At 43.3% G+C, this 14,536-nt stretch overlaps 1 protein-coding gene across 1 annotated transcript in view; it reads left to right on the forward strand.

Annotated features, from left to right (window-relative positions):
• Positions 1-14,536, forward strand: part of LOC106572182 (neuronal acetylcholine receptor subunit alpha-4) — a 73,383-nt gene that overhangs the window by 20,554 nt on the left and 38,293 nt on the right. Inside the window, exons 3-7 of the mRNA XM_082961497.1 lie at positions 6,209-6,322; positions 6,502-6,642; positions 7,292-7,433; positions 7,710-7,872; positions 8,082-8,156. Coding sequence (XP_082817623.1) covers positions 6,209-6,322; positions 6,502-6,642; positions 7,292-7,433; positions 7,710-7,872; positions 8,082-8,156 — 635 coding nt within the window. The remainder of the gene's footprint in view (positions 1-6,208; positions 6,323-6,501; positions 6,643-7,291; positions 7,434-7,709; positions 7,873-8,081; positions 8,157-14,536) is intronic.

Raw genomic sequence — 14,536 nt, forward strand, 5'->3', positions numbered from 1 at the left:
AGTTAAGGGTTATTTGTTATTGTAGTTTGGTCAGGACGTGGCAGAGGGTATTTTGTTTATGTGGTTCGGGGTGGTGATTTTTGTAGTAGGGTGTTTGATTTGTTTCCGGGTTTTTGGGGTTATGTTCTAGGTTTGTATTTCTATGTGGTCTCTAGTCTTTTGTATTTCTTGTCTAGTTTATTGGGGTTGGACTCTCAATTGGAGGCAGGTGTTTTCTAGTTGCCTCTGAGAGTCCTATATATGGGTATGTGTTTGTGGGAGATTGTTTCTTGTTTTGCATGTGTGAGCCTGACAAGACTGTTTTGTTGTTCGTGCATTCTTTGTTTGTTATTTTGGTGTTCTCTTGATTTAAAATAAATACAAGATGAGCATCCACATTCCTGCTGCGTTTTGGTCCTCCATTCCCAACGACAACCGTTACATTAATGCTTTAAATGCTTTATTATACAAATGTAAAAGCATATACTGTAGAGTACTGTATTTCTTCATCAGCATCTTTATGCTTTCATTAATAAAATAATAATAAAAATACTCTTTCAAAATGCTGATGTTGATTTAGTTATGGAACCATAACAAATTACTATGGGAATAAATAGCACTGATTTACAGAAATATTGGAACAAAGTTGTCTAATGAAGGCAAACAATTTAGAATCCTCCAATGTCACGTTGTACAGCGCCATATTTTCCCATTCCATCCTAACGGAAACCCTGAGGGTTTCATTTTTCTCTGAAAAGAAACACCATAATATTAATCAAATTAATTAAGCCAAATTTCTTACAATTAATCCCATATACTATGTTATTACATAGTATATGGGTTATTAAAAAGGTTTTAAATTCTCTGGTAATGCCCTCAGGTGGTCAAACTAGCACTAACTTGCATTAACAGAAAAAATGTCTGACAATTAAATAACATTGTGCAGCAGCCCGCAAGGTGTGCTGCAGAATGACGCAACTTTTAAAGGAGGAACCACTGTAGGTTTCCAAATGTGCCTGCAGACACGAACGCATCTGAAACAAAGATAAACCAGTCCCAACCAGAAACTTAATGGGCTGGTGTGCTTCCACAAGAAGAACGTTTTTTTTCTCCCTCTCATTTTTCTGGCGGATACGTAGAACCAGTTCTCGGACAATCCTTGTCTTTGGACACTGTGGGAAAAGATTGATACCTCGTAGTAGGAGGTGACTTCTTTGGATTGCTTTTTGTGTAGGGATAAGTACTGGGCACTTTGTTTGTGAATGTAGTTCTATGTGTCAGCACAAACTCATCTACAAGGACAGCAGCTTTCTCAAGAGTGAGCTCCTTGTGCTCATAAAGTAGTACGATTGTCTTTAACTTTTAGACGCTAAGTCCCCAATATTGGGGACTTTGAGTGGTTCTGGACCGGTTCCACCTGACATTTTGATGTACCAAGCACTCTGTGAACATCGAAGGGTCCAGTGCCTTATACTGGCAGAAAGCCCCATCTGTGTGCTCTCGCTACCACTCTCTCAGCGGTTTCAGACCCAACATTTGAATATGGAGTGACGTGTCACATTTTCTAGTTTATACAGACAAATAATGTGTTTGCTCTCTCTCTGAGCGACAGAAACCCAACCGGGTAGACGGCATATGAAAGGCGACAGTCTAGCAAATCCAACAGTTGTGGTTTCATTTAGCTGTGATATTCTCAGCTAAATAAGAGTTTCTCAACATGAAGAATTAATACTAATTAGACCCCTATCTCTTGGTCCCAGATCAAATCAAATGTATTTATATAGCCCTTCTTACATCAGCTGATATCTCAAAGTGCTGTACAGAAACCCAGCCTAAAACCCCAAACAGCAAGCAATGCAGGTGTAGAAGCACGGACGAAATCACTTCATGCTTAAAGTTAAAGTTGTAACGAGTGCACACATTTGAATGGTGTTTCTCCGCCACTCAGTGGATGTTTAGGAGAAAAGTCTCTAGTCAGTTATGTGAAAAGGTGCCAATATTGTATTGTCACTAAGTATGATCATATTTATTTTACAGTTATAAGAAAGGTGAAATCTTATAGTAAGTAATTTATAATTTGATTGTTACTATATTTAAAAAGCATTTCAGTCATTTCAAGCTCTATTACCCCACTTTTGTTGAATAGGAAAAAAATCCTGAGGTTTTCCAATGTACTTGAGCTTGCTATTCCTTAAGTGTATAAGTGAGTACACCTCAGCAATTTATATTTATTTTTACCAGAATGATGAGAACCAGCCCTTTCTAAAACTATGCAACATTACCAGTTATTATTTATGGAAATCTCATGAAAAATAGTATTGAAAAAAATATAAACGCAACATGTAAAGTGTTTCCATGTTTCTTGAGCTGAAATAAAAGATCCCAGACATTTTCCACACTCACAAAAAGCTTATTTCTCAAAAATATGTTGCACAAATTTGTTTACATCCCAGTTAGTGAGCATTTCTCCTTTGCCCAGATAATCCATCCACCTGACAGATGTGGCATATCAAGAAGCTGATTAAACAGCATGATCATTACACAGGTGCACAATTAAAGGCCACTCTAAAATGTGCAGTTTTGTCACACAACACAATGGCACAGATGTCTCAAGTTTTGAGGGCGAGTGCAATTGGTATGCTGACTGCAGGAATGTCCACCAGAGCTGTTGCCAGAGAATTGAATGTGTATTTCTCTACCATAAGCCACCTCCAACGTCGTTTTAGAAAATTTGACAGTACGTCCAACCGGCCTCACATCCGCAGACCACGTGTAACCATGCCAGCCCAGGACCTCCACATCTGGCTCCTTTATCTGGCTCCCCAGTGGGTGGACCTAAGCTCTCCTAGGCCCACCCAAGACTGCGCCCCTGCCCAGTAATGTGAAATTCATAGATTAGGCCTAATTTATTTATTTTAATTGACTGATTTCCTTATATGAACTGCAGTGGAGGCTGTGAGGGGAGGATGGAATGGCATCAAATACATGGAAACCATGTGTGTGATGTATTTGATACCATTCCACTTGTACCGCTCCAGCCATTAACACAAGCCCGTTCTCCCCAATTAAGGTGCCACCAACCTCCTGTGATGAACTGTAACTCATTTAAATCTTTGAAATTGTTGCATGTTGTATTTATTTGGAAATCAAAATTGTATTTATTTTTATTTCACCTTTATTTAACCAGGTAGGCCAGTTGAGAACAAGTTCTCATTTACAATTGTGACCTGGCCAAGGTAAAGCAAAGCAGTGCAACAAAAACAACATAGTTACACATAAACAAAAGTATAGCCAATAACACAACAGACAAAATCTATGTACAGTGTGTGCAAATGTAGAAGAATAGGGAGGTAAGGCAATAAGTAGACCATAGAGGCGAAATAATTACAATTTAGCATTAACACTGGAGTGATAGATGTGCAGATGATGATATGCAAGTAGAGATACTGGGGTGCAAAAGAGCAAGAAGATAAATACAATATGGGGATGAGGTAGTTGGGTGTGCTATTCACAGATTGGCTGTGTACAGGTACAGTGGTCGGTAAGCTGCTCTGAAGGCTGAAGTTTAAAGTTAGAGAGGGAGATATAAGTCTACAGCTTCAGTGATTTTTGCAATTCATTCCAGTCATTGGCAGCAGAAAACTGGAAAGAAAGGCAGTGGTGTTGGCTTTCGAGATGACCAGTGAAATATACCTGCTGGAGCGCGTGCTATGGGTGGGTGTTGCTATGGGACCAGTGAGCTGAGATAAGGTGAGGCTTTACCTAGCAAAGACTAATAGATGACCTGGATCCAGTGGGTGTGGCGATGAATATGTAGCTAGGGCCAGCCAACGAGAGCATACAGGTCGCAGTGGTGGGTAGTATATGGGGCTTTGGTGATAAAATGGATGGCATTGTGATAGACTACATCCAGTTTGCTGAGTAGAGTGTTGGAAGTTATTTTGTAAATGACATCGCCAAAGTCAAGGATCGGTAGTATAGTCAGTTTTACGAGGGTATGTTTGGCAGCATGAATGAAGGAGGCTTTGTTGCGAAATAGGAAGCGGATTTTAGATTTAATTTTGGATTGGAGATGCATAATGTGAGTCTGGAAGGAGAGTTTACAGTCTAACCAGACACCTAGGTATTGGTAGTTGTCCACATATTCTAAGTCAGAACCGTCCAGAGTAGTGATGCTAGTCGGGCGGGTGGGTGTGGGCAGCAATCGTTTGAAGAGCATGCATTTGGTTTTACTAGCATTTAAAAGCAGTTGGAGGCCACGGAAGGAGTGTTGTATGGCATTGAAGCTCGTTTGGAGGTTTGTTAACACAGTGTCCAAAGAAGGGCCAGATGTATACAGAATGGTGTCGTCTTCGTAGAGGTGGATCAGAGAATCACCAGCAGCAAGAGTGACATCATTGATATATACAGAGAAAAGAGTCAGCCCGAGAATTGAACCCTGTGGCCCTAAATGTTTGTCACGACTTCCGCCGAAGTCGGTTCCTCTCCTTGTTCGGGCGGTGCTCGGCGGTCGACGTCGCCAGTCTTCTAGCCAGCGCCGATCCACTTTTCATTTTCCATTGGTTTTGTCTATGTTTCCCACACACCTGGTTTTCATTTCCCAATTACTGGTCATGTATTTAACCCTCTGTTTCCACCATGTCTTTGTGTGTGATTGTTTATTGTTAAGGTCGGTACGTTTCCGGCTGGTTTGTTCCGGGTGCTGTGTTCACCCGTCTTGTGTGGCAACCATTATTGTTCCCACATTGGTTTTGTTACTTTGTGCTATTTTTTCAAGTAAAGTGCATTGTTCACTCATCTCTGCTCTCCTGCACCTGACTTCATGCACCAGCTACACCCACCGCCTGACAATGTTGCCCTATCATTCATGTGGCAAGGTCCTTGACAACTTGAGAACCACATCACCAAACAAAAAGGCATTGTGATTCTGTCTTTTGTAATTTACGGAACTGTTGTCTGTGTATGCCTCTGGAACCAACTCATAAACCCAAAAGATAGCAGCTTTAACAGGGTCATAGTCGGGAACTCTGATCAAGAGATAAAGCAGCGTACACTTTGAGCTTTTCCTCCAAGAACATTTTGGAGAAGCAGTGACCAAATATTTTGCGGCCATTTTAGGGATGCGTCAATACTCTCAAAAATATAAAATATACTGTACATTCAACTCTTTTTCATTAAAAGGCGGTACAAGCCAGCTGTTCCAACCAAGATCAAACTGTGTTGAGGGTGCATGATGGCCTGACTTGATTCGGAGTACTTCCAGATCTATCTCCCTTTTTGTGCTTCCAGCTCCATCTCTTTGGTGTGCTTCCAGCTCCATCTCTTTTCATCGAATGGCATGCTCACGTTCCTGTTCTTGTCGTCTGGCTGCATGTTCTTCTTGTTCTATCTGTTTTAACCGAATGCTCAAATTCAAACTTCTGTTGCTACAATCCTCCCCACCTTCTCTTTCCCTTTCCTCGTGCTCAAGCTCTAATTTCCGTTGCTCTCATCTCTCCCCACGTTCTCTTTCCTTGTGCTCAAGCTTGAATTTCTGTTGCTCTCATTTTACCTTTAGTTATATCGCTCGCAGTTGCACGTCTACGGGGTGTACTCTACCACCCTTGGGAACCTTTATCCTCCAACAAAGCAGTATCGAATAACTCTTGTACTACTGCTTTTGAATCGGCAGCTGTCACTTTGATGTCATAATGCTTTGCAGTGATGAGCAGATTCACCTTTGTACTTTTAATAGTAATAATCATTTATTTCATTTGCAAAGCGCTTTTCATTATAACAAATCATCTCAAAGTGCATAAAATAAAAAATAAAACGAAATATAAAAAAATTATGGACACAACTAGACAGGGCCAATTACACAAAGAACATAGCTGACTCTACAAGGGACAAGGACACAAAAGAGCAAAGCTATCAACTGTCATGCCTACTCCCACTCTCCCGCTCCGGCGCTCGAGGTTGCTGGTCTACTAACCACCGGTCCTGGCAACCCACATTACGTGCACCTGGCAACTATCATTGCGCACACCTGCTCCCCATCGTTTCTCACACCTGGGCTTCATCATCAACCTGATTACGCTCTCTTTATTTAGCCCTCAGTAGCCTCAGTTTTCAGGAAGTATTGTCTTTGTTTACGTTCAGTATGCTACTCCTGTTTTGATTATCTTCATGTTTCTTATTATTAAACTCACCTTCTGCACCTGCTTACTGACTCCCTGTGTATACGTTACAGAATACTGCCTCTCAAGATATGGAAGCAGGAGAAGTTAGGGATATCTCCCAGATGGTCGACGAACAGGAACACCTACTCCGTCAACACCACGACCAACTGGCACAACTGGGTATGGTAATGATCCTCTACCACGTCTCGTCCCAGCGAGCCAGTACATAACCCCATCCAGCAGTCCGCCCAGGTCAACGATGCCCTATTGACGGGCTTTGGAGTGGGCTACGGCCGTCTGAGAGAGAGGAGAGGAGGAGCTGGGTTCCAATGAGAGGTTCACGGCTCTGTTCAGGGCTGTCTAGGATCATACACCTGAAGGCAGAGGGAGATGAGCAACTACTCCAACTCCGACAGGGTGCCCAGACCGCTGCGGAGTACACCCTCACCTTCCGGACTGTGGCAGCCCCCAGTGGATGGAATGAGCCGACGCTCCGCACCTTGTGGTCAGTAGGGGCACCAGCTTCAGCGGTGTCCGATACGTTCCAACCCAGAGTCCACAAGGACAGAGGGGCGGCCCCGTGATCATCCATCTCCCAGGGTAGGCGTGAGTATTCCATCATCAATTTCCGCCAAACCCTTTCTGGTTTCCATTTCACTGGCTGGCTGTCCCTCATGTGTCTCTACAGCTTTAGTGGACTCCGGTGCCGCAGGGAATTTCATCGAACAAGCTCCTCCTCCCTGAACATCACCTAATACCCACTCTCCTATCCTTTTCTGGACCAAGCACTGGATAGTCGACCATTGGGAACCGGCACAATAACGCACATCACAGCACCACTCACAGTGGAACCCATACATCAAGAAAGCCATCCCTTCCTCATCATCAATGCACCAGTAGACAAAGTCATCCTCGGCCTCCCGTGGCTCCAATGTCATGACCCCACCATCTCACGGTCTAGGATGAAAATCACTGACTGGGCACCCGAATGCCTGAGGACCTGCTTTCCTTTCCCCTGTGGTTCCGCGTTGGTTGAGAGTCCTGTGGTTGCCCTCCAGCGCAACATCTTAGAGGTACACCAGGATCTCTGGGAGGTTTTCTCCAAGACCCACGCCACCTGTCTCCCTCCTTAATCGCCCCTTGGACTGTGCCAGCGACCTGCTTGCAGGCTCTGCGCCTCTGCGCAGCCGCATCTGCCCTCTGTCGGTAGCTGAAACCAAGACTATGGAGAAGTACATCCAGGAGGCTCTCCAACAGGGTTTCTACTGCTACCCTCTACCGCAATTGAACAGCTCCGCGGGCCTTTTAAAAAATATATAATAATAATAACAATAATTATACAAAATTGGACCTGCGGAGTGCCTACAATCTGATCCGCATCTGGGAGGGAGATGAATGGAAAACGGCATTCAGCATGATGTCTGGCCACTATGAGGACTTGGTGATGCCTTATGGATTAGCCAATGCTCCGTCTGTGTTCCAGGCATTCGTTAACAAGGTGTTCTGGGACATGCTTGGGCACGAGTGGTCGTGTATATCACCAACGTCCTGGTCTACTCTGCCACCTTGCAGGATCACATCGCCCACGTCAGAGTAGTCCCGGAATGCCTCCTGGAGAATCACCTGTATGTGAAAGCGGAGATGTGCCAGTTCCATCAGGCCGCTGTCTCCTTCTTCGGATACCAGATCAGTCCACAGGGAGTGATGATAGAGGAGAGGAAGTTTATGCAGTCAGGTTATGGACAGTCCCAACCACCATAAAGGGGCTACAACTTTTTGGGGGTTTGCCAACTTCTACCGCCGCTTCATTAGGAACTTCAGCTCCATCGCCTCTTCTCACCTTTCTCCTCATGGGTGGTCCCCGTAAATTGGTGTGGAGTCCTGCAAACGATGAGGCCTTATGTATACTGAAGGGGCATTTCACCTCATTGCCGAAACACCCAGATCCTACACTGCCCTTCGTGGTGGAGGTGGACGCTTCAGAAGTGGGCGTGGGGGCTGTCCTGTCCCAACATCAAGGTAACCCACAAATTGTATCCATGTGCATACTTCTAAAAATAACTGTCTCCTGCACAGAGGAACTATGACGTCGGTGACCAGGAGCTCTTGGAGACACTGGCTGGAGGGCACAATGGACCCATTTCTCATCCTCACCGACCATCGGAACCTGGAGTACATACTAGAGGTCGACAGATTAATCGTAATGACCGATTAATTAGGGCCGATTTCAAGTTTTCATAACAATCGGTAATCGGTATTTTTGGCCACCGATTTGCCAATTTAAAAAATATACTGCTCAAAAAAATAAAGGGAACACTTAAACAACACATCCTAGATCTGAATGAAAGAAATAATCTTATTAAATACTTTTTTCTTTACATAGCTGAATGTGCTGACAACAAAATCACAGGAAAATAATCAATGGAAATCAAATGTATCAACCCATGGAGGTCTGGATTTGGAGTCACACTCAAAATTAAAGTGGAAAACCACACTACAGGCTGATCCAACTTTGATGTAAAGTCCTTAAAACAAGTCAAAATGAGGCTCAGTAGTGTGTGTGGCCTCCACGTGCCTGTATGACCTCCCTACAACGCCTGGGCATGCTCCTGATGAGGTGGCGGATGATCTCCTGAGGGATCTCCTCCCAGACCTGGACTAAAGCATCCGCCAACTCCTGGACAGTCTGTGGAGCAACGTGGCGTTGGTGGATGGAGCGAGACATGATGTCCCAGATGTGCTCAATTGGATTCAGGTCTGAGGAACGGGTGGGCCAGTCCATAGCATCAATGCCTTCCTCTTGCAGGAACTGCTGACACACTCCAGCCACATGAGGTCTAGCATTGTCTTGCATTAGGAGGAACCCAGGGCCAACCGCACCAGCATATGGTCTCACAAGGGGTCTGAGGATCTCATCTCGGTACCTAATGGCAGTCAGGCTACCTCTGGCGAGCACATGGAGGGCTGTGCGGCCCCCCAAAGAAATGCCACCCCACACCATGACTGACCCACCACCAAACCGGTCATGCTGGAGGATGTTGCAGGCAGCAGAACGTTCTCCACGGCGTCTCCAGACTGTCATGTCTGTCACGTGCTCAGTGTGAACCTGCTTTCATCTGTGAAGAGCACAGGGCGCCAGTGGCAAATTTGCCAATCTTGGTGTTCTCTGGCAAATGCCAAACGTCCTGAACGGTGTTGGGCTGTAAGCACAACCCCCACCTGTGGACGTCGGGCCCTCATACCACCCTCATGGAGTCTGTTTCTGACCGTTTGAGCAGACACATGCACATTTGTGGCCTGCTGGAGGTCATTTTGCAGGGCTCTGGCAGTGCTTCTCCTGCTCCTCCTTGCACAAAGGCGGAGGTAGCGGTCCTGCTGCTGGGTTGTTGCCCTCCTACGGCCTCCTCCATGTCTCCTGATGTATTGGCCTGTCTCCTGGTAGCGCCTCCATGCTCTGGACACTACGCTGACAGACACAGCAAACCTTCTTGCCATAGCTCGCATTGATGTGCCATCCTGGATGAGCTGCGCTACTTGAGCCACTTGTGTGGGTTGTAGACTCCGTCTCATGCTACCACTAGAGTGAAAGCACCGCCAGCATTCATAAGTGACCAAAACATCAGCCAGGAAGCATAGGAACTGATAAGTGGTCTGTGGTCCCCACCTGCAGATCCACTCCTTTATTGGGGGTGTCTTGCTAATTGCCTATAATTTCCACCTGTTGTCTATTCCATTTGCACAACAGCATGTGAAATGTATTGTCAATCAGTGTTGCTTCCTAAGTGGACAGTTTAATTTCACAGAAGTGTGATTGACTTGGCGTTACATTGTGTTGTTTAAGTGTTCCCTTTATTTTTTTGAGCAGTGTATATATATTAATTTTTTCTGAATATTTTTTAAGTAGGCAAGTCAGTTTAGAACACATTCTTATTTTCAATGACGGCCTAGGAAAGGGGGGTTAACTGCCTTGTTTAGGGGCAGAATGACAGATTTTTACCTTGTCAGCTCGGAGATTCAATCTTGCAACCTTACGGTTAACTAGTCCAACCCTCTAACCATCTGCTTTACATTGCACTCCACAAGGAGCATGCCTGTTACGTGAATGCAGTAAGAAGCCAAGGTAAGTTTCTAGCTAGCATTAAACTTATCTTATAAAAAACAATCAATCAATCAATCAATCATAATCACTAGTTAACTACACATGGTTGATGATATTACTAGTTTATCTAGCCTGTCCTGCGTTGCATATAATCGGTGCGCATTCGCAAAAAAGGACTGTCATTGCTCCAACGTGTACCTAACCATAAACATCAATGTCTTTCTTAAAATCAATACACAAGTATATATTTTTTAACCTGCATATTTAGTTAATATTGCCTGCTAACATGAATTTCTTTTAACTTCGGAAAATGTGACACCTCTGCAACAGAGTCAGGGTATATGCAGCAGTTTAGGCTACCTGGCTCGTTGCGAACTGTGTGAATACCATTTCTTCCTAACAAAGACAGCCAACTTCGCCAAACGGGGGATGATTTAACAAAAGCGCATTTGCAAAAAAAGCACAATCGTTGCACGACTGTACCTAACCATAAACATCAATGTCTTTCTTAAAATCAATACACAGAACTATATATTTTTAAACCTGCATATTTAGCTAAAAGAAATCCAGGTTAGCAGGCAATATTAACCAGGTGAAATTGTGTCAGTTCTCTTGCGTTCATTGCACGCAGAGTCAGGGTATATGCAACAGTTTGGGCCGCCTGGATCGTTGCCAGAATTTGCCAGAATTTTACGTAATTATGACATAATATTGAAGGTTGTGCAATGTAACAGGAATATTTAGACTTAAGGATGCCACCCATTAGATAAAATACGGAACGGTTCCGTATTTCACTGAAAAAATAAACGTTTGTTTTCGAGATAACAGTTTCCGGATTCGACCATATTATGAATTACCTAAGGCTCGTATTTCTGTGTGTTTATTATATTATAATTAAGTCTATGATTTGATATAGCAGTCTGACTGAGCGGTGGTAAGCACCAGCAGGCTCGTAAGCATTCATTCAAACAGCACTTTCGTGCGTTTTGCCAGCAGCCCTTCGCAATTCTTCAAGCATTGCGCTGTTTATGACTTCAAGCCTATCAACTCCCAAGATTAGGCTGGTGTAACCGATGTGAAATGGCTAGCTAGTTAGCGGCTGCGCGCTAATAGCGTTTCAAACGTCACTCGCTCTGAGACTTGGAGTAGTTGTTCCCCTTGCTCTGCATGGGTAACGCTGCCTCGAGGGTGGCTGTTGTCGATGTGTTCCTGGTTTGAGCCCAGGTAGGAGCGAGGAGAGGGACGGAAGCTATACTGTTACACTGGCAATACTAAAGTGCCTATAAGAACATCCAATAGTCAAAGGTATATGAAATACGAATCGTATAGAGAGAAATGGTCCTATAATTCCTACAACCTAAAACTTCTTACCTGGGAATATTGAAGACTCATGTTAAAAGGAACCACCAGCTTTCATATGTTCTCATGTTCTGAGCAAGGAACTTAAATGTTAGCTTTTTTACATGGCACATATTGCACTTTTACTTTCTTCTCCAACACTTTGTTTTTGCATTATTTAAACCAAATTGAACATGTTTCATTATTTATTTGAGGCTAAATTGATTTTATTGATGTATTATGTTAAGTTAAAATAAGTGTTCATTCAGTATTGTTGTAATTGTCATTATTACAAATAAATAAAACAATTGGCCGATTAATCGGTAGCAGGGTTTTGGTCCTCCAATAATCGGTATCGGTATCGGCATTGAAAAATCGTAATCGGTTGACCTCTAGTACATACGGGCAGCAAGGCGGCTGAAACCGCGCCAAGCAAGGTGGGCCCTTTTCTTTGCTAGATTCGACTTCACCTTCTCATATAGCCCAGATTAAAATAGCATCAAAGCTGATGCACGGCCCTGTTTCGGGAGAGGTTCCTGTCCTGAGTGCACCCATCATTCCGCCCTCCCGAGTCGTTGTCCCCATGCTTTTGGACGTAGACACGATAAAAAGGCTTTGTTTAACAACTTAAAGAGGAAGCGCTAAACAGCTGTGTAGCTCTTCCAACATCTCTCACGCCACCTGGAGCATTGGCTCTGCAGCTCTTAAATATCACCTGTGCCAGCACAGGTGCAACACATCCTGGCCAACAAGGATGATTCCAATCAGTGTGCGTCCACACCTATACTGAACAAAAAATTTAAATGCAAAATGCAGTTCATATCAGGAAATCGGTCAATTGAACTAAATTAATTAGGCTCTAATATATTGATTTGACATGACTGGGCAGGGGCACAGCCATGGGTGGGCCTGGGAGCCCATAGGCCTACCACCAGGCATAGTTACACATGGTCTGCGATTGTGAGGCCGGTTGGAGGTACTGCCAAATTCTCTAAAATGACTTTGGAGGCGGCTTATGGCAAAGAAATGAACCTTCAATTCTCTGGCAACAGCTCTGGTGGACATTCCTGCAGTCAGCATGCTAATTGTATGCTCCCTCAACTTGAGACATCTGTGGCATTGCACAATTTAGAGTGGCCTTTATTGTACCCAGCACAAGGTGCACCTGTAACCCTTTCACCTGGATCGAATTTGATTCTCATGATATTAACTTACGTAGAGTATCTTAATAGCATGGGATGTTAGGTGAGAAGGACATCTCCAATAAGAATTCCTATTGTAAACTATCTAGGGTTATGACAATAGGGTATTAACTTCAGATGAAGTGATTATAGGTTTCTGTTATTGTATCAGGACAGGCTATCCCATGCATTAAATTAGATTGAAACAGTAAATGACTCCACCAAGGCAACATAAGTTTCAATATGTGTATTATTACATTTTCATAGCACAACATCAATGAGTCGTGCACAACCCATGTCCAAATTATTTAAAGCTTGCTTAATAATCCGTTGGCGCACGTTGGAGCTAAAAAAAAATGACGACACATAAAGTCCAGAAATACCTCACGTTGTGGTTACTCACTACTTGTAGATATTCCTTCAGCGAAGTATGGCAGTTCCTTGCAGGTTTCCTCACAAGATCCACAGCAAGCACTGCTATCAATGCAGACAGTACTCCTTAGTCGTAACCGATATCCCATGGGAACATGAACTAGCTTTCCCAAGCAATTCTATCTCGGTGTTACACGATGCTAGGCTAACCTCAAGGCTGTCAAATACCTCCACGATGAGACGGTAGCTTCAGGCTTTACTAAGTCTTAACAAAATTATAACAACTCTCTTATCAAATAAAATCGGTATTTCCCTTCATGTCTTAGTAGGTATGGGGTTTTGTTCTAGTTTTGTCGTCTTTTATAATTTTTCTTCACCAACGGTCCTAATGTAAAAGTCCATCCTTTTCTCTAAGTCTCTCTCCCTCTCTTTTTTCCCAGGCCTCCCGTTAACCAGGTCCATTCTCCCATTGCCCACAGCTTAACAAGCGACCTTATTTGTCAAAACTTAACCTTAAAAGTAAACCAACTTATTCACTTATACATTAAATCAATATTTCTTCAAAAGAAATGCATTAACATTAACATTTAGGAGCTATTCAATCACCTTTTAAATATAATACCAATTAATTATAACAAATAAACTGTCACGACTTCTCCCGAAGTCGATGCCCCTCCTTGCTCGGGTGGTGCTCGGCGGTCGACGTCACCGGTCTTCTAGCCATCATTGATCAGTTTTTCATTTTCCATTGGTTTTGTCTTGTCTTCCTACACACCTGTTTCCAATCCCATTGATTACATGTTGTGTATTTAACCCTCTGTTTAACCTTCTGTATCGGTGTGCGACGGGTTATGTTTACCCATGTTATTTTGTACTTTGGTTTTGGAGTTTGTTTTGTCATTAAATACTTCAGTTTAACCAATTTGGTTTCTCCTGCGCCTGACTTCCCTGCCACCTACATACACGATTATGACATAAACTCAATACCTAGTTCAAACAAGGGTATTACACACCTGTGTAATGATCATGTGCTTTAATCAGCTTCTTGATATGCCACACCTGTTAGGTGGATGGATTAGTTTGTTAAAGGAGAAATGCTCACTAAACAAATTTGTGAACAATAATTGAGAGAAAATGTGCGTATGGAACATTTCTGGGATCTTTTATTTCACTTTACATTCTGTTGCATGTACATTTTTGTTCAGTATACCGTAATTTCCGGACTATTAAGCGCACCTGAATATAAGCCGCACCCACTGAATTAAAAAAAATATATTATTTTGAACATAAATAAGCCGCAGGTGCCTACCGGTACATTGAAACAAATTAACATTACACAGCTTTTAACGAAACACGGCTTGTAACAAAAATAAATAGGCTTTAATGAAACACGGCTTGTAACAAAAATA

Source organism: Salmo salar, chromosome 15, assembly GCF_965601325.2.
Source record: "Salmo salar chromosome 15, fSalSal1, whole genome shotgun sequence".
Taxonomy (NCBI): Eukaryota; Metazoa; Chordata; class Actinopteri; order Salmoniformes; family Salmonidae; genus Salmo; species Salmo salar.